Raw genomic sequence first — 21,161 nt, 5'->3', positions numbered from 1 at the left:
TCCTGTGGAGTTGGAAACGGTGGTTTTCAACCCTCGTGCAAGGAGCAGGTCGGAGAAGAGGCCGCGCGATGCCTCTGAGCAAGATGTTGTCCGAGTTACGAAAGTAGCGCGGCACGCTCTTGGGGAAAACTCCAGCGCAGGGGGCGGTTCTGATGGTGGCCCGGCTGGGGCTATGGTTTCTCGCCGGAGTGGGGCGCGACCTGAGCAGGTCATGGACTTGGCCACTTTTGGGGCGGGGTCTAGTGCGCCTCGAGGGGGGCGTGAACCCAGTCCGTTGGCGAAAGCGAAAGCTCCGCGTAAGGTGAGTGGAAAGGCTGTTGTGGTTGCTGACGACCTAGAGGGACAGTTTGTGTATCTGGACGAGCATGGGGCGCAACGAACTGTGAAGCAAAGTGATTGTAGCTTCAGATCGAGTAAGGTATCGGGTTGCCTGTTAGAACAGATAGCTCTGGATGGCAACCGCAAGGATCTGGATGAGAAAGGGTCGGCCGATAACCCGGTGACGAATGGAAATTGCGCAATGCTTGGTACGCAGCGTGTTTATCTTCGCTTTGATGTAATCGCTTTTACGATACACGCCGTTATTTTGTGGCTATTAACCATCGTGTGTTTTTGTAGCCGGGTAAGTGGGTTTCGAAATTGAAGGAGATTGCCCAGTTCGCGGAGGCAGATAGAGAAGCGGTGGTGAAGCTGTCTGATGAGCTGAAAAATATCCAGGAGGCCTCGAAGATGGAACGCGAGGAACCGGAAGATCTCAAGAAAGCTCATCAAAGCTACCGAAGTCCGCCAAGATGCCGAAAGACACCGGGCGTAAGATCTGAGGCAAAAACTACAGGGAGTTGAAGAGAACGTCCTGGCAGCGATCGTGGAAATTGGTAGGCTGAACGAGTATGTTTTACACTGCAAGAAGGTTGCTCAGGACGCTACCAAAGCCTATGACGTTCTGGATGCAGACTTCGTTGAACTGGAGGCGGACTACAACGCTTTGAAGATAGATCATGCACGCTGTACATCTCACATTGGGGTAGAACAGGCGCCGGGCGGAATTAGTGGTGCTCCTGCTACTTCAGAGGTCATGTCGGAGATTGCGATACCACGAACTGATGCTGCTGCATTTGATGTGCTTATGAGTTTAGACTTGGATGGAGTATCTGTTATGGTGACTGGGAGGGATGCTGAGATTGATGAATCACTCATGCCTGGAGAACTAATTGTTGAGCCCAGAGATGGCGAGTTGTAAGTTTGTTGTGTTATCTTTGTCGGCCTTATAAGCCGTGGATACAATAAAGCGGGTTTCCCGGATAACCCGCAGTTCGCCTTTTATTTGTATGTGCTAGTATCGCGAGTGATCCGTCCCCCCGCTTCGTTTTGGGGTACTCATGTGAGGATCGAATATTGCTTAGTCGGGTTGGATTTCCGAGTAGTCTCAAAGAACCCGCTAACGTCGCGGTTTCAAGCTTGTTAGGACAAGTCGTTGTTTGTTGGTATGCCACGCTTGTTGTTTGTTCCCTTATTATGTGTGAGTCGCTTGCTTGATCATAGTTGTGTGTGATCATACTGCGTATAACCAAGCATGGCGGGTGTATTGCAGTGACAACTTCCCTGCACATGACTGGTAAGCTTGTTTGAGCGTCTTGTTGTGAAATTGCTTTCAGCTGCGAGGTGTTGCTCGTAATGAGGCCACCAGATCGCTGGACTCTGGTTCGTGAAGTAGGTCGAATCGTGTTGTTTTCAGTGCCGCTAACGGCAGTATTCCCTCGCGTGCGGGACACGTGTAGGGAGACAAGCGGTTCAAAGGACATAATGATGGCGGGCAGATGGCGTTTGGCATCTCAAGGTAATTATGAGGCTCTTAGGAAAAGACGTTTCCTATTGAATAAAAACTGCTCATCGAATACCAAAAGGTATTTGCTCATCTTCTTGCCTAAAGCAACTCGTCTTCTCGCTCTCCGCCTTTTTGTCGCGGCACCCTTCGCTGTCGCCCGTCAGTATGTTCATTCTCATCCGTGGAATGGTATTCCGTTGAGAAGAGCTTGGGATAAAACTTTTGCTCATGTGATGTTGCTTTTGTTTCCTAGGTTTTATCATGGCAAGATGTCGCCCATACACGAGGGAGAAAAGACAAAGATGAGGGAAATGTCCCCTCTGATAATGGAGAGGATGGAGTTTGAACCCCACGTGCATGGTGATCGCGGTAAGAGGAAAGCTGCTGCTGTAGAGTCGAAGGGTCATAAGCGACCGAGGAGGGCTGGACGTCCAGCTGGTGGCATTGTGTTTAGATCGCCGCAACGGGTAGGCGACATTGAACGTCACGCTGCAGAATGTAGCGACCTGAGGCAAGGTCGCCCAGTCGCTGGTGAGAGTTCGTCCCCGCGATGTGGGGATGTGGAGAGCGAATTCTACTACATGGGGAAGACGGGAAAGAAGCGTATGGTGAAACGCTCAGACTGTAGCTTCCACTCGGTGCCATAGCGACCAGCGTGCTGAAGGGGATCATGCTGGATGGTGACAAGGCAGAAGTGAAAGATGAGGACATGGAGACGCTGCTGGGGACGATGGACATGGCCGCTTGTTTGGTAAGTTCATGACACACTAGGTTGTTATGTCGGTTTCCAAGGCAATTTGAGTCTTTACCTTCGTTCGTGCAGTTTCTTGCAGGATATGATAAGTTGAAAGATGTTGTACAAAACACCGAGACTGATGATAACCCTCACGTTGAGCTAGGGTGTATGCGAGCTGCATGGGGGGCAGACAAGAGGAAGCTGGAAGTGATGACTACCAAGTACCATAACGTTACTGCTGAAAATGTTGTGTTAGTGACTGACGTGACGGAGCTAGAAAGGGAATTAGCTACAGTGACTGCTTATGCTAAGAAATGCCAGAAGGTGGTGCGCAAAGCGAAGAAGGCGTATACCGAAGCATGTGTCGCCTACGCCGCTCTAGACGAGAAGTATGACGCCCTGAAGAAAGCGACTGTAGGCGATGAACCAGGGCACGGGATACGTGTGATGCTGAGATCTGTCCGGCACACGGCTTCTACCAGTGCGGCACCAGAGGATAAGCATGTCGTAACTGAGATTTGATGATGTGATCTACCTTTGTCTCTGTTAGCCATAAATTGTAAGTACTGTTTACATTTTCCTCTCTTATATGAGAGTCAACAATAGAGCTGTGTCTTCAGGCTTGCCTGAGTAGTTTGCCTTGTTTATTCGGAGAACTGGTTTCCACGAAAGTGGCAGTTTGATACTTTGTTAATTTTGTAATAGACATCGATCTGTATTTTCTGGGTAATCCCAGCAGATCGGTGGATGTAGTTGTTGTGACGATTGGTCATATATTGTTACTGGTTATGCTCCGCATGCATGCTGCTGTTTACTTGTATGTGACTAGCGTCCTGCGTATGATGCATGTGGCTTGCAATACTTGAGAAGCTTGAAGTTTAACTTAGAAACATGATCTGCTTATGCTTAGCGCTATCTGTCTTGTTTATCATGTTATAAGAGCAGAGATATTAGGAATATGCTAGCTGCCCTGAGTATAAGACTGAGAATTCTCCCTCAAGTGCGTTGCGCTGAGTTGTAGGAGTAAGACTCAGAAGAATGTTATAGTCAGGCCGATCGTGGGGGCCTGTACAAGCGTGAAGCACATGGAGAACGCTTTCGTATAGTCGACTCTAAGGTCATCGACGAACGACACTCTGGGGTTTGTAAAGTCTGCGAGCTCCAGAGAGCTGTCTGCTCATGGAGAGTGTTCTCGCTTAGTCGATCCTAGAAATATAGGTCCTCGACAAGATAAGAATTGGAGAGGCTATGTAGCCTGTAATCTCTAGAGAGCTATCTGCTCGCGGAGAGCGTTCTCGTTTAGTCGATCCTAGAAATATAGGTCCTCGACGTGACAAGAATTGGAGAGGCTATGTAGCCTGTAAGCTCCAAAGAGTTGTCTGCTCGCGGAGAGCGTTCTCATTTAGTCGATCCTAGAAATATAGGTCCTCGACGTGACAATAATTGGAGAGGCTATGTAGCCTGTAAGCTCCAGAGAGCTGTCTGCTCGTGGAGAGCGTTCTCGTTTAGTCGATCTTAGAAATATAGGTCCTCGACGTGACAAGAATTGGAGAGGCTATGTAGCCTGTAAGCTCCAGAGAGATGTCTGCTCGCGGAGAGCGTGCTTGTTTATGAGAGCGAATGGCGCGTTAAGCGTGTGAGAGCGGGAAGTATAATCGGTCGCATCGGATGCGAAATCGTAGGACGCTTTGATGCCGAAATGGAATAGCTTATACTAGGTAACATAAAAAATTAACCTTTAACTTACGATTGCTTAAAAAAAACAGAATCTACAACAACCAAGGTTTTATTGATAAAATCTTTTCAGCCAGATAAGTATTCCATGGGCGAGGTAACAATTTCTTTTCTTGAGTTTTTATCCAAGACGCCTCCGCTTTGCCCACAACACGCTTCTACGATGTAACGGACCTTCCCAATTAGGGCTAGCTTGGAGTCGCCTTTGCATCTTTTTAGCACTAGATCGCCAGGCTGGAAAGATCGAGGATGCACTCGCTTATTGTAGGAGTTCTTCGTGGTTTGTTGATAAGATGCGACTTCGGATGGTGGCTAAGTCACCGCTTCTTCGAAAGCAAATCGACCTCCTCTCGTGCTAAGACGTAATTATTGTGTCCGGTCTCAACGAGCTCGGACCGAAGTCGAAGTTATCGGCCAACTCGGTGGAATGATGGCCTTCGTGCCATAACACAAAGGAGAATGGAGATTCGCCGTTCTGGACCGAGGCGGTGGTGCGATGAGCCCACAAGATGTTCTCCAACTGGTTCGGCCATTGGCTCTTGTTCTTTTCAATCTTTTTCTTCAAATTTTCTAAGATGGCCTTGTAGCTGGCTTCCGCTTTGACCATTACTCGAAAGCCGCATTATGGAGTAGAAAATGCATGAACTATCTTCCACTTTGCTAGAAATTCTTTAACGATTCTGCCTTTGAATTGGGGTCCATTGTCCATCACGAGTGTATGTGGCAAACCAAATCTGGTGATGATATGAGTCCAGATGAAATTTCGGACATGCGATTCTTTGACATGTGCTAAAGGAATGGCCTCGACCCACTTAGTGAAATAGTCGGTTGCCGCTAAGACGAACCGAAAACCAGTGCTTTTATGGGGGATGAATGGTCCCATGATGTCCATGCCCCACATGTGAAATGGCCATGGGCTAGCTATATTGATCAGTTCGTGTGCGGGCTGAATGATGTTGTGGCCGAATGTTTGACATTTTAAGCACTTGAGAACGTACGCTTTGGCATCGGTCTGCATACGGGGCCAAAAGTAGCCTTGGGAAATTGCCTTGTGGGATAAAGAGCGACCTCCGGCATGGTTTCCACATTCTCCCTCATGGATTTCGCAAATATCAATTGTCCCCGCCTGAGTAATACATCGCAAAGTCGCGGTCCACCGCCAGATTTTCTAAACAACTTATTGTGCAACACGCAATAACGACGCGTGCTTGATATTGGATTTGTCTAGCTTTGGCACGCTTCTACGGGGACCGTGCCTCGATGGATGTAGTCCATGATGGGTCGCATCAGTGCCGCCTCAACCGATCTTCTCGAGAGAGGGATCGATCGCTATAACTAGGGCATGCTCGACCGGTATGCGTGTCGGTCGACTACCTTCAATGAGGAGTTGTCGTGGAACGCAACTTCGGTGTTTGAGTGGCTAGGTAAAGCTAAATTTTATCTGCGTGACGGTTCTCATCACGCAAAAAATGATGTATAGTAGATCGCTTAAAAGAAAGCAACAAATGATGAACGACCTGAAGATACTTCGAAAGGTTACCTTCCTGAGTAGTGTACTTTTTAGCAATCTGGCGAACGACCAGTTGCGAGTCACTAAAGACTTGAATTTCTTGCACACCGAGTTGTAGCGCCATACGAAAGCCCATGATCAACGCTTCGTATTCCGCCTCGTTATTGCAAGATGCAATGTCGAGTCAAACTGATTTTTCAACCATATTTCCTTCGGGAGACACCAAGACGACCCCGATGCCACTCCCTCCGGGGTTGCTAGAGCCATCTACAAGAGAGACCAGATTGATTTGACACGCTCTTTGTCAACCACGAAGCTCCATCTCTGGTTCCCAGTGTGGGTCCTTAACAGGGAAATCGGCGAGGAAATCGGCGACGACTTGACCTTTCTGAGAGGTGCGAGTTACAAACTCCATGTGGTGTTCACCGAGCTCTTCGGCCCATACCAGTAGTCTTGTTTTCTTTCTGGAGGATTTTCTTCAATGGAAGGTCGGTCAGTACTTTGATCGGATGTGCTTGGAAGTACGGCCTGAATTTTCTTGCCGAATACAGCAAGGCAAGTACGGCTTGTTCAAGGAAAGAATAATTCTTCTCAGCTGGCGTGAGCGTCTTACTTGTGAAGTAGATCGGTTTTTCTGAGTTGTTCTCCTCTTTGAAGAGAACTGAACTGATGGTGAAATCGGATACTGCTAGGTACAGCCCCAGTGTCTCTCCATCTATTAGTGTGGCTAAGACGGGAGGCGTGGTGAGGTATTCTTTGAGAGTGGCGAATGCTCGGTGGCATTGATCGTTCCATGAGAAATGCTCGCCTTTCTTGAGGAGTTGTAGGAACGGACGACACTTGTCTGACGCCCTGGATATGAATAGATTAAGTGCATCGACCATGCCGAACAACTTCTGTATCTACTTCTTTGTTTGTGGGTCAGGCATGTCTAAGAACGCTCAGATTTGGTCTGGATTTGCCTCGATCCCGCGCTGTGACACCTGATATCCGAGAAATTTACCAGAGGACGCTCCAAAGAGGCATTTCTCTGGGTTCAACTTCATTCGAGTGCGGCGCAATCTGGAGAACGCTTGCTCAAGGTGAGTAATATGGTCGACTGCTTTTTTGCTTTTGACGACCATGTCGTCGATGTAAACCTCCATGGTCTCTCCTAACATGTCCTGGAACATGTCAGTTACCAGTCGCTGATATGTTGCTCCGGCGTTCTTAAGGCCGAATGGGAGGACGTTATAACAATAAATACCTTGTTCGGTAATGAACGAGGTCTTCTCTTGATCTTCCTCAGCAAGTGGGATTTGATTGTATCCACTGTACGCATCCATAAAGGAAAGAAGTTCATGTCCGCAAGTCTGGTCTACAAGTCGGTTAATGCGTGGTAGGGGAAAACTATCTTTCGGTGTTTCTTGATTGACATTCGTGAAATCGACGCATAGGCGAACTGTTCCATTCTTTTTGGGGACCGCCACGATGTTAGCGACCCAATCGGGATAGTCCACCTTTCTGATGAAACCGACTTGCTTGAGTTTGTCGACTTCGTCATTAATGGCTTTCTGAAACCGCAGAGATAACCGGCGAGGCCGCTAGCGAACTGGTTTAGCATTAGGACTTACATTTAACCGATGACATGCTACACTAGGGTCTATACCGGGCACATCGATATACGACCAGGCGAAAACATCTTTATTCATAGCCAGAAAGTTTACAAGGTGGGCCTTGAGTGTAGGGTCAAGGTTAGCCCCTACATATGCAAACTTGGGATCATTATCAGTTCCTAAGTTCACCCGCTCTCTGTCGACCTGTTGAGGTGCTGGCCTGGGTGGCGACGCTTCTTCATGTGGTGGCACTGCAGCGACTTGAGGGAGAGTGCATTGGTTCACCCGAACTGGATCGGTATCTGTGGTGACGAGGACAGGAGCAAGGGATGGAGTGACTCTCGGCATGGAGACTTGTTGTGCGACACATGGCTGTGAATCCATTGGGATGCCAACTGGTGAGATAACAATAGTAGAGGGGTCTTCTGGGGGCGTGACTGCGGTATTAACACCAACTGACGCGACTTTGGGAATCCGTTCTGATGGAGCGACAACGGCTAGATTGACTTCTGGAGTGGAAGTGGACGACTTCATCTTCTTACTGGAGCCCCCAGCGTGCTGCTTTGATGCATTGGCTCTGACCTCTGCAACCAGGTCTTTGGCCATGGTATAACTGGTGGGTTCGCTACTTGTGTGGAGTGGTCTACTGTCGATCTTTCCTGCTGACAAGATTTGGTTACAATGATATGCTTCTAGTTGATTGTTTCTCAGCTCCATCAGTCCTCTGGGGCCTGGGAAACGGAGAACCTGATGCAATGTCGAAGGTACAGCTTGCATTTGGTGGATCCATCGTTGTCCTAATATGGCATTATAGGACGACTGGATGTCCAGGACACTGAAGCGCGTATTGCAGCTGACTTTGTCCTCTTTAGATCCCACTGATACTGGAAGGATGATATCACCGACAAGGTCGGCCCTGAAACCATTGAACCCATAAAGGGGGCAATCGGATCTATCAGAACTGACTTGGGTAAACTCATTTCTTGGAGAGTGTGGTAAAATAAAATGTCACAGGAACTCCCCGGGTCAATCAAGACGCCCTTTACTGTCCAGTCGCTGATCTTGACGTGGACGACTAGTGCATCATTGTGAGGAAGGCAGACCTTGTTGAGGTCGGCCTCTGTGAAAATGATATCTCCCCGAATGGCGACTTCGAAATGACGTGGAGCATGTGCTGCTTGGGAAGTAAAGTGATACACTTCTTGAAGAGCACCAACACGACCTTTTTTCTCTGGATGAGGTAACTGAATCATCGGGGAAAGTAATCATGTGAATTGTTCGAGCATTGTCACGATCTGAGGAGTGTTGTATTAAGCCGTGGACGAAACGATCTTGGGGACGCCCTTCACCGTGGGGCGAGCTTGAAAGTCTTGATGGTGACGGCGAGGTGGAGATCGACTGCGCACTCGGCGAGGTGGAGATCGGCTGTGTACTCGGCGAGCCATGAGCTTATGACGCAAATCACTGTCAGAAATGTTGGTGTACTGTTTAATGTGACCAGCTTCGACAAGGTCTTGAAGATAGTGCTTAAGCCCCCAGCACGCATTGGTTTCATGACATTTGGCTTTGTGGAATGCGCAGTATGGCTTGTCAGGTCAATCTACTAGCTGCTTCACATATGGGCGGAAGTACGAGGCTCGCTGGATCTTGTCTAGGATGTAACTAGGAGAGCGTGTCAAGACAGTGAATTCTCTATTGTTATCCTGTCGAGTTCCTGCCTTTGGTGCTAGCGACCTGGATCGCTTTTTGGCACGCGGGGTATGATCAGAGATCGCTGCTACCTCCTGGTTCTCGGCTAACCCACTAGACTGCAAACTTTCTTGCAACTTGATATACTTGTCAACCCAGCGCATACCGGATAAGCGTTTACGCTTCTTTCATCAGCGATCTGGAGAGGTCGGTATTACGCACTCGACAGGCGTTAGAAAATGCCAGTGTGGCAAAAGATTCTTTCAGTCCGCTTTCCATACACAACAGTTCAGCCTTGAACCGCCCTAAGAATTGGCGAATGGTCTCATCTTCTCTGAATGATAACTGGAACAGCGAATCAAGATCTGCCTTCTTTCGTCTGTTGTGCACGTATTGGCTAGCAAACAGGTCAGTAAGCTGCTCAAAAGTTTTAATAGAATCAGGTTCGAGAGAGAAGAACCAATCAAGTGCGCCATCCTTGAGACTGGCCGGAAATAGTCGACAGTGAAGATGATCAAACTCGGAAGAACTGTAGAGGGCCAAACTTTGAATGTATCGAGCCACATGCTGACCGGGGCAGGTGCTGCCATCATACATGGGGAAGCGTGGCTGGATAAAATCTTGAGGAGAGGGTTTACTGAGAACGTCAGCATTGAACGGGGACGCGCGATATGTCTTGAGCATCTTTTGAACAATTTGGGTCGCATCCTTTCTGACTGCACTCTGGCCTATCCTATGTGACAATTCATTAATCTGCTGATTAACCTCGTTGCTGCCGTTTTCAACAACATTACCGACTGGTTGTTGTTGATAGGCGTCGACTTGGGCCCGTAAAGCAGCATTTTCTTGCCTGAGCAAGGAAATGCTTTCGTTTGTTACACCTAGTTGTTCTGCAAGGTTTTGAACCTGAGCTTCGAGGCTGACCATGCTTCGTAGGCTTGAGAATTGCAGATTTTTGAGTTAGGGTAACGTGATTTCTCAAGTAATCGAAACCATAGACGGCGCCAATGTAAAGGAGCGTTTTGGTTTTCCTTAAGGTTTGCTGAGGGGAGAGAGAAGAGGGTTGAGATTTTCTGGATGGACCGAGTTTGCTTATGAGCGAGCTGCCTACGTATCCTCTTGTGGTTTTTTTCCTTTTCTAGAGGAGAGAGGAATCAAGTCCGACGTAGTTCCAAATAGGTGGTATTTATAGGTTTGAAGAAATCTCAATCCGATAGACACGTGTGTCTCTTGCCCACGTGTAAGGTGGAGATTGTGAATGAGTGTTAGGCTGGTTGTATTATAAGTCGTGTGCTGATTGGGAGTTGGCGCGGTAATCCCTATTTCCCGGTGGTGGGAATTACAAGTAAGATTTTGGTAATGATTACCCCTGGTGGTGACTTTATTCGAGGCGTTCTGTTTCTGGCCATGTGTTCGTACCGAGACATCTTTGTTCGTACCACCTACATGAAAGGAGCTGCTCACAAATCGGTCTTGGAGGTCAATGTCTTGGGTTCACCTATGCTGCGCACATGTGTGTTATCAAGGGAGCTGCTCACAGGTCGGTTTTGGAGGTCGATGTCTTGGGTTCACCTATGCTGCGCACATGTGTGTTCTCAAGAGAGCTGCTCACAGGTCGGTCTTGGAGGTCGATGTCTTGAGTTCGCTTATGCTCCACGCGTGCATGATAACTTTAAGAGGATATCACTCCCCTACAGATGCCTACACTCTAGACTTGGCTGATTCCAGCGCCTATAAAAATGTTTGATCCACAAGAACTTCACGGTGGAAACACTTGAGAATAAGGTTCCATAGATATATTTTTCGGTCACTTTTTCTTTTTTTCAGTCACTTTTCCTTTCCTCCTCTGTCTGTCCTTCGGTTCGTACCCACAGTTACGAATTTAAGATTGAGAGTACGGTTCTATTCCAAATTCTATTCACCTTTTATATATATCAATTAACACTGACCTTTTTTCACTTTGAATAATTTGATTCTAGAACCAAATAGTTGGAATTACAAAAAACAAATAACCTAATCCTAATCAAATTGCCTAGCACACAATTTGCTCCCCTTTGGCCTTTTCTAGTTTAGTTTCATGTTATAGCAATAGGGTGATGATACTAGAAGTTTGGGACTCGAACTCCACCAGTATCAAAAAGCTACCGATCTCATTTAAAACATATTTACCAATAAAAAAAAAAAAATTGTGGAGCTAATAATAGAAGTGGTTTTTTATAGAGATGCCGAGCTCAAATATATTCATTGTTATTACAATTCATCAATCAAGTTATGTTTAGAACTTAGATCATTCTTAAAGGACCACATGTACGTATTGGAATGGATCCATAGACTCCTACAGTCCTACATTTCACATTTGCACCGAACCTAAGAAATCAACTTGATAAAATTATTGTCATTCAATGACGTGTATTTGAATAGTTTCTGTATGGACTCTTGCTCCTACTAGATGGGTGATGTGTCCAAATGAAAAATGGTAAATTCTTGAGCCACATGGATCAAATTCTGCGATTGGATTGATTTATGGATAACTAGTGGGCCTGATTGATTTGCAATGAAGTAGCAGAGCTAGACTTATGACCAACAACTGCCCCATTTCATATTCTCACTAAGGGTTTAGACTTTAGAGTGTCGGTGTAACCAAATAGAACGTTGTCGATCCGCTCAAAATTCAACAAGTGCAATGAATGTGTTTCACAAAGTAAGACTACTGCAAATTATGTTTTATCACTTGTTAACATCTTTGAGCTAGATGTCTTACTTTATGTGACCTGTTTGATTAAGAATGTAAGAATATACTGTTTATTTAGGACGACAGATGGTTTGTATAGCTACTCTGTTTAGTCTGTAATTGATTTTATGATTTGTCGTGTTGGTTTGTTGATGCCCAAATTAACAAATACTTAAAACACATGAGTAGTACATGACAGAGTCACAGAGTGCATACTAATCGATGTTCATTAATTTCTCCTAGCTAGTACTGGATATTCTCAATTGTGTGTTGTGAGTTGTGACTGTCATTGCGAAACTGCAAGTATAGTAATCGACGTCATCCATGAACCCAAAGTATATAAACCAGTACGTTCTTTATTTTTCTGTTTTTTTCAACCAAGTGTAATTTCCTTTAGTACCAAACGAATGCAATTTAATTTACATGGCGGTTAAGATTACGTTGTCAAAGGAAGAGGCTTCAAATCCCCCCCTCGGCACTTGTCATTAGCGGTTAGCCTCTGTTAGTTAAAGCAGGATATAAGGACCATTATTTGTAATGGAATTTTGTCCATTTGTTTCTTGTTGAAAAGAAGCAATTGCATTATTGCTTAAAGTTAAGGTTACGTTTGATTAGTGGAGAAGAATTATAAGGAAATGTTTGACACTTCACTAAAAGCCTAACTATGCTATAAATTGATATAGGATTTGTGGAATATAACAAGTTCCCAATACTGCTCAAGTTATGTACCACTTTGTCTCTCTTCACCATTTACTCTTGCTTATCCAATTTTTTTTGAGAATTAGATATATTAGAGTCAAGGCTAAGAGCATTTCTAGGTGGTGAAGACATCAACTATGAGGCAAACATCTGCAAACAATGACCAACTCTAAGTGGACGCAAACCAGAATCTTAAATTTCATGTAGGACTTACCCTACGCGACATTACCACTGTTGTACATACATACCATTCCAAAAGTAAAAAAAAAATCCACATGACACTACCAATGTTACAGCGAAAGTGAGAGTGCTGCACTACTATTCTTATAAAAAAAAATAAATAAATAAATTATTGTCGCACCGCATCCGCATCTCAAACTGCAAATTTGCCTCCACAGATGCAGGTTGACAGTTGATATCTCTACATTTGTCTCCACCTAGAAAATTCAAAATGGTAGAGGCAAATATGCAGTTGATGCAGATGCTCTCTGATCATTCAATAATGTTGACATATTAGTATTTGACAATTAGAATATGAATGGATAAGAGCATTTAAAACTCCAAACGGAAATTCCGCAAATCATGGGATTTGGTGAGTGAATAAACTGTATTGAGATGTTTAAGTTGTAGTAGTCATCACCGGTTCAACCGGTAACGTTCGGTCGTACTCACTTCACATAAATTAGCAGCATTTTCCGCTGGAATCATGTCATTTTGTTGGATTTTTTCTTTTCAAGTTGCTCGAATTTTATAATCTAAAGTCTCCTAAACACACTGGTCTTCATGTATGTCTTTTTGCTAGACTAAACTACCCTTTGTTGCTTAAAGAAGATGCTCACTTTTTTGGTTGCTTCAAATTTGAAAAAAAATTGTGCGTGTCCTTTCGGAAGTGTCAATTTCATTTTTGTAAGTTGTTGGTGTACGGTAAGGCAGAAATCCTACAATGGATCATAGCATTGTAACCTTTAAACGGCTATAGTAGCAACAAACGCAAATGGGGGGTCCCAACACTAACATCTTATATGTTTCCTTGGTTTATGGTGTATGTACAGCACCAAATAGAGAAATATTTTGACAAGTCTTAGGAATTGGAGCATTGTTAATGTGTATAATCAAAAGTTAGTTTATACATTGCATGATGTATGAAGAAACTGTGCTCCATGTCTCCTACTCGAAAATTTTATTGATCAAGGAATCATTCAAAGATTCATTTCATATTTGAACTGCTTTTAAAAGTGAAAAAAAGGAAATCATTGATCTCACTGTGGGGCTGAATTTGGTATGTCGAATGGACTGAGTCTAAACCCTCAAGTAAAACGTAGGTTGTGTGTTTCCGTTTTTTTCCTGTACTGTTATATAGTTACTTAAAGCTGTTAGGCAGTGCACCGTTGGTTTTGTGCATGGCCGAAAATTTCGGGATTTGAAGATATTTCAGACCCTCCAAAACCGATACATATAAAAAAATTGAAAAGTTGGATTGATATATCGTTTTTGCCCATTTTAGTGATAATATTCAAAAAAATTGAAAAATTGGGATATATCGAAAATGTCACCGATATATAATGATATATATCAGGATATATCGGTCAACAGTCAACAAAATCAGTCAAAAGTCAAACTGTCCAACCAAGTCAAACGATATATATCGAAATATGTCAGAATATATCGCCAATATATGTATCTTTATATCGTTTTTACCGATATATATCGGTTTAAAATTAATTTAATTTTCGGAGCTGATAGTTTGAATGTTTCGAAGTCGGTAGGCTGAAAAAAAAATTTGACGATATTTATCGGCCCTGGTTTTGTGTTTGTTTATAACTTTATATATATTTTTTTTTCTGACTCTGTAAAACAATGACAATACTAAAACACAATTCAAACACATTTATATCTCTTGACTCTATAATGGTCTTACAAGTATAGTAGTTCAAAGTTCAAACTTCAAACACATTCAATGAAAATTCCATCTTGTGCATGAATAGAGATGATGAGACTAGAAGTTTGAATTTTAAGTAAGTATATAGAGCTCAATGTGTTTTAATTTTGAACTCAAATCCGTTGGGAGCAAATAATCACTCTAATGACTTGGATCCTTAAATTCTACTAAAATAGCGAACTTACGTTAATCAAACAACTGGAAAAAAAAACTTAAACTGCAACTATATAAGTAGTTAGTGTAGACGCTTTCAGTTTGTTAGAATATGTCACTATTAGAATATGTCCAATATGAAAAGTCTCACGTTTCTACAAGTGTGAACATCCATATTTAGTAGTTTCTATTATCATGTTTTAGTTTAGTATAAATATGTAATTTTGGATAGAAAACAATATCTCAAACCTAAGAACTTTTTAACCCTAATCAATTTCTAGTCTTCATTGTTCTTCTTCTTGGTTTCTCTAATATATCAATGTCACAACTCTCCTAGCATCACCACTAACATAGAATTCAATATGGTATCGGAGCGAGGTTCAGTGGTATGCTAGGAGAGGAATCCCTTACCAAGAAAAAAAATCAAGTTTCTTTAAGTTTTTCAGTATAGTATTCAAGTCAAGTTTCAAGAAGAAGAAAGATTTCTCACAAGAAGAAGTTCTTATATCTCAATTCAAGTTTCAATCTTTCTTTTGAAGGATTTATTGTTCACCGGTACTATTCACCAACACTATTCATCAGTACTATTCACCATTACTATTCATAGACACTGTTTACTGTACTGTTCATCGACATATTTAAGTATTCTAAGTTCCGGAATCTCTCATCTCATTATTCTCTATGGTTCGAAGTAAGTTTTCAAGATTCCGCTGGTGTTTAAAGTTTGTTTGAAGAATGTTAGGAAAGAGATCCAAAGTTTCTCAGTATTGGTTTTTTAGTATAGTTTCGCTTCCGCAGTCTACATCTTCCACAATCTCTCTGTCTTAGTATTGATAAGAGGGGCACAACCTCTTTGTATCTCGCAGTCTCTGAAGTTAGTATTGGATGAGACGCGTACGCGCGAAGTCTAAGCCTTCTGCTACGCGCCTATGCTCGTGAAAAAGAAGTAAGTTTTCTATGTACTGATTTGTTTTTCCAGTGAAGAGGGCACGCACGCACTCAAGTATAGCCAGGCCCAAAAGGCGCACGCGCCCATGCTGTGAAAGGAAGAAAAAAAAAACTTTCGCAAAACAACAATACTGAGGGCGCGCGCGCGTTCTAAATTTGCTTGTCAAGAGCGCGCCCACGCCCATGCCTCCACACATCAGTTTTCGAGATTTTTTAAGTATCAAGCCTTTGGAAGGTAGTTTGCACTCTCATCCAGGATTGGAGGGGTCATATTGTTTGTATGTCGTTATGGATGTTTGGGTTTCTAGCTTCCGCGCAGTTGGTATTAATGCCGTCTTTTGTTTCAGTTTCTAGGTTATGATCAAGTTGTTTGTTTGAAGTATTATAGAGGCACATGATTTCTATCTCACGAGGAATTATTCTTTCCATCTTCCACTATTCCAGAAGTTCGCAGTCACAAAAAGGCGCGACCCACCCTCCACCCTCTATAGTGAGTATTGTTCGATGCATGTTCTGTTAGAATTTTTTTTGTGTATTGGAGTATGAAGTATTGTTTTTTTAAGTGGGCATTGGTTGGTTGTATAAGTTGGTATTTGGTTTTCTCTGTTTCAAGTTCAAGTCGGAATAGACAAGTCTTTGTATGTTCCTACTCAACCTTGTATATTCCAACTTGAGAGGGGGAATATGGAGATATGAAGACATTTAGTAGTATATGAGGGAAGGAGAATATGGAAACGTATGAGAAAGAGTACTCATGTCTCCATATTCCAGCATGCCTTGACGAACTCTTCATGATAAAGCATATCCACTATTCAGTCTTCAGTATTCAGGTAGCAGTCAAGCCTAAACTACAAATATATTTTTCAGGTAGCAATCATGCCTAAACTGCACGATTATGTTTTAAGTAATAAATAATTAAAAACTGCACCAAGATTCTCAGATTCGTGAGTACCCATAAAAATATTTTGTTGACATTAACAGTGATATTGATAGTAGCAGCCAAGAAGCGCATATCAAATCAGTGTTATTGTTTTCAATTTATATTATTACAGCCATAACAACGAATGGAGTGAGTAGTAGCCAAGCAGAGCGCCACTAAATCGGTGTTATGGTTTCAGTTTGTAACTATAGTACACCTTCAGTATTCAAGTTAGGTCATACCTACACTGATAGTTTCACCTCCAGAACGTCTCAACAGTTGTTTGAGTTCTTCAACTAAAGACAGTTCTATGCGAAATGAGGAGCAGTATTTTTATCTTTTGTTTTTTGTATTCCAAGCTGTAATTTGCATAGTTTGCGTAATTACAGCTTGATGGGGAGTGTTTGAATATGTCAGTATTAGAATGTCCAATATGAAAAGTCCCACGTTTTTATAAGTGTGGACATCCATATCTAGTAGTTTCTATTATCATGTTTTAGTTTAGTATAAGTATGTAACTCTGGGTAGAGAACAATATCTCAAATCTAATAACTTTTTAACCCTAATCAATTTCTAGTCTCCATTGTTCTTCTTTTTGGTTTCTCTAATATATCAATGTCACAACTCTCCTAGCATCACCACTAACATAGAATTTAACACAGTTTAACATTTCACTCTGTGTACTTCGTTGAAAGTGTACTTCGTTGACAAAAGAATTTATTATCACAAGCATGTAAGAAAATAGTTTGTGGAAGTTTGGTAGATTCCATGTGAATCATTGAAAAATTGTAGTGTACAACTTCAATGGATTGGCGGGGATGTTGTAAGGAAAAGAAGAAGTCAAATTAGATGGAAATTAGAATAACCCATAACGATATACGTGAATCTAATATCCGATATAAGGTTTGCAGGATCCATGTTGGCTTATGACCCACGCCAGATTGCTAGAGAGACAAATATGCAATATACGTAGGGCCTTAGGGTCCCGGCTAGGACTTGCACTTCGGTGTAATTTGAATAGGCCAAGCGAGAGCACAGCAAAACCCACGGCTGAAGCAAACCGTATAGCAACCATGCAACCTCATGCTACCTACCAAGTAGGTCAATAGTTTAGCTACCAGGCATTGCTTCAGTGAACCTCAGAGTTAATCGTTAACAGCACAAGCATAAGCCCTCCTTAGATGGGAACACGCCTCAAAATTAATCATTATGTCCAGCCAAAGTACCTAGCTCCTTCGGCTACTTTCATGCGAAGTGGATCCAGAGTAACGAAGATATACTGTATTCTGAGGATGTTAGACAATTTCAGCTCATGTAAACTATAGTTGCAAGTTAAAAGATATGACGGACTCAAAGAATATGAGCTCAGAAAGTGACTGTACTAGTAAAACCACATTCCCTGCAAAAGAAAGCATATTTCTTTCTAGATTGATCTTTATCAGTGTAAACCGGCAAACTTTACTTCATTGGTCTTGAGGCCTTCACCACCTAGCAACCAACAACAGCTTCCTGAAACTATAACTTCTTCCGCCACCAATGGTACTCAACCTCTAGCTTATAATCAACGAACTCAAATTGATCATTTCCCACGGCCGAACATTTCTCTGAAGCTCCAAGTAATTGCTCCTCTCTCCGTCCAGCAGCAATTCACAAATTAGTTGGCACACCACAAGTTTTGCGATGTAGGCTGAGATAGGATAGATAGAACAATAAACAACTTGAGAGAAATATTACCACTCACAGATGTACCGTGACAACTCACACTACTGAGCTTCTGCACTAGAGCCTCTACGACAATGTCAGAGAGATTGGGCTTCGGAGCTACAGTGGTTAGGTTGTCGATGGTTTAAGCATTACCTAGCCAGAAAGATTTAGGACAAGTAACCTCTCGATCAGAAAGATTTAGGACAAATAACCTCGTGTCAGGTCCTACACAAAGATTGGACAACATGGATAATGAGGCCAAACCAGTTCCCAGTGGTTCTTCAGGCCATGACCTAAAGTAGAAACAATGCCCAGCTCCTTAAATGGTATCTACTATTTCGCAACAAAAATAAAGGAATATAAAGCATTTTCCTCAATTCCTGCACATTTTCATATCACTCTGTGCAAGAAATCATTAAGAAACATGTACATTTTTATCTCAGTTCACATAGGTACCAACACGAAAAACCCCAACTTGGGAAGCTAAAGAGCGGTTCATAGTAAATTAGTAATGGATTAGAAAATCAAAGATAGCGACTCTATCAACATTCATTTGAGGTTTCCTACAGGTCATGTTCATGACAAACAAAATTGCTATACTTCAACAGTCTCTACCTCAAGTTAACAGAAAGACAGACAATTTTCTAAACAGACTGTTTTCTAAAACATAGATCCATCTAGACTACTTCATTATATCCACAATATCACTTGTTGATTGTATCACATACTCTTTCACTATATAATCTTTATAGTATGAATGCATACCTATCTATGATGTACCATTTATTTTGACTGTACTAACACTTAAACATTTTGGTTTTACATTTCCTGCGTACTGATGCTAGTCAGTAAAACAGTTTGTGCAAACTACTCACTCACCATACTATTTTTCTTCCAAAAGCTATCTTTTCTATTATAGTTGGCACAAATAAGGACAACTTTCCCACTTAAATTCAATATATAAGTTTAGAAATACTCTGCAACTATTATCCATTACAAGGGAGGGTAAGAGGAGAGAGGTAAAGGGCATTTTAATGCGAGCAATATAATATGTCCTAAAGTACAACCAACGCAATTACAAAAAATGTCATATAACTTCATAATCTAATTTAAACACAAAGATCTTACATGTTTGCATGACTCGCTTTGATATTTGAAGCGGCCTATGAGGCTTTGGAGCATTGGGGTTCCCTTGTTCAAAAAATCTTGCTAACAGAGAGATTGCTTCTGAGGCCATTATTCCTCCAGTACATTTAAAACCCTTTCCTTGTGAAACCCCATTGCTCCTATGCTTATCAGAGCTACTCGAATGTAATGACAAGATCGAGCCGCATCCTCCAAATTTATCATTAGCACAACCATAGTAGACAGCCCTTATCCCAAGAATCGATAAGGCTGACACACACATTATACATGGTTCACATGTGACATATAGGTCACATCTTGAAAGCTTCCCTTCAATTTCAGTTGCTGAGAGTCCAATCTCTTGCCAATTTCTAAGTAAATCGTCAATTGCTTCCATCTCCGCATGTCTGGTTGCATTGCGTGTCTCTGTAGTCCGGTTTCTCCCCGCGGCGATCACCTTTCCATTCTCGACAAACACGCACCCTATTGGTACTTGTAGATTTTCCAAAGCAAGGTTTGCTTGCTGCATTGCAAGCTCCATGAATGCAAGAGTGTCTGCGGTTTTCTCTTCCCCAAATGAGGCCATCTGCAATGAAAATATAGAAAGATGTCAATCTCAGTATCTCAGAAGTAGATTGAAAGAGAAAACTAATTGCTATAATGGAAATCCTAAGGTAAACCAGTGTTCATGATACCAAAAGAAAAAAACCTTGTTATTATACAGGAGGTAAAATTTGCTGCGCACGACTAAGGATAAAGAAATACCCAATTCAGCCTAATGCCACAGAGAACGAAAAGATAAAATAAACCAACATCTTCATACAAAAATCAGAAAAACTAAGTTGAAGCACACATAGCAAAGGCCCATATGCTTTTATGTAATTTTGAATCACCACATGTAACAAAACGGAAGCAGAAAAATAACATGCTATGGTTTCAAAACTTAAATATTCCAATGTTACAGCTTACAAGCTCATAACAGCCAGATACACAAATTCATCACATACAACTTGCATAGACAGCTAATCAGATGAAAGAAGATAATTAGAGCGGGGAAAGAGATGAAAAGGCATTTCGAACAATCAAAGGCTCAGAGCTTGAGCAATACTCCCATTAGTCCAAATAAAAACTTCAGATCGAAAACTCAAGCTCTAAAAAGAATTTGGAAGTAACACAGCTTTTGCTTCTAAAGTTGTAACCTAACACCAGAACACCTGAAGCCTCAACAATTCTTAATTCATTCAGAACTAGGTATTAAACGAAATCTCTCTGAATCTGTAATCATTGAAATGCATCTGAACAGTAGAGCATGTTTTAGTAGGATTTAAAAATGTGTATACTCCAGATCCTAGCTGAAAGTAGTATCAAAATATTTTGTCAAGAAAGACTTACTTATGATTACTCTTGTTTAGTAATAAGAAACATGTTTTGCATTATTAACTTTAATTAATCGTACTCTCTCACGTGCATTTTATCAAACAAACAACAAACTTATTTCATCATAATAAATGCAGTTTGGAATGTCAATGATATGTCATCTAAAAAAGCCATATTTCGAAATGCATCGGAGAAACAGAAGATGAAGGATTACCTCGAGATCCGAACACGATCGATACTTACTTCTTTCCCTCCAACAAGTTCGTTTTATTTCAAAACCATGGGCCAGAGAAATGCGGACCTTCGAACGTGGGCCTATTGTGATCCATTTTTTACTGCAATTCTGCCCTTTTTATAGTAGTAGTATAGTACAGATATACCGTGTACGTGTGAATTGGAATCAAAATAGTATAATGACCATGTAGCTACCTGAATATAAGGCAATGTTTACACTTAATGCATAAGGCACAATATTCA

The 21,161-nt window shown here is 42.3% G+C and overlaps 1 protein-coding gene across 5 annotated transcripts; it reads right to left on the bottom strand.

The window, feature by feature from the left end:
• Nucleotides 1–17,906: 17,906 nt before the first annotated feature.
• Nucleotides 17,907–21,032, bottom strand: LOC147504859 (tRNA-specific adenosine deaminase TAD2-like). Of its 5 annotated transcripts, none has more exons than XM_086557567.1 (3): nucleotides 20,899–21,032; nucleotides 19,311–19,893; nucleotides 17,907–18,165 (listed from the first exon to the last, which is right to left on the bottom strand). In XM_086557567.1, exons 2-3 carry the CDS (start codon nucleotides 19,891–19,893, stop codon nucleotides 18,029–18,031), a joined length of 720 nt encoding a protein of 239 aa, XP_086413693.1. In that variant the 5' UTR covers nucleotides 20,899–21,032; the 3' UTR covers nucleotides 17,907–18,028. The 5 variants fall into 5 exon arrangements, with proteins under 5 accessions (XP_086413693.1, XP_086413694.1, XP_086413692.1 ...); XM_086557568.1 differs by lacking the exon at nucleotides 20,899–21,032 and adding an exon at nucleotides 20,700–20,840; XM_086557566.1 differs by lacking the exon at nucleotides 20,899–21,032 and adding an exon at nucleotides 20,277–20,689.
• Between the last annotated feature and the right edge of the window lie 129 nt (nucleotides 21,033–21,161).

The sequence above is a fragment of the Coptis chinensis genome, chromosome 4 (assembly GCF_015680905.1).
Source record: "Coptis chinensis isolate HL-2020 chromosome 4, ASM1568090v1, whole genome shotgun sequence".
NCBI lineage: Eukaryota > Viridiplantae > Streptophyta > Magnoliopsida > Ranunculales > Ranunculaceae > Coptis > Coptis chinensis.
This window is presented reverse-complemented; position numbering and strand designations above follow the sequence as displayed.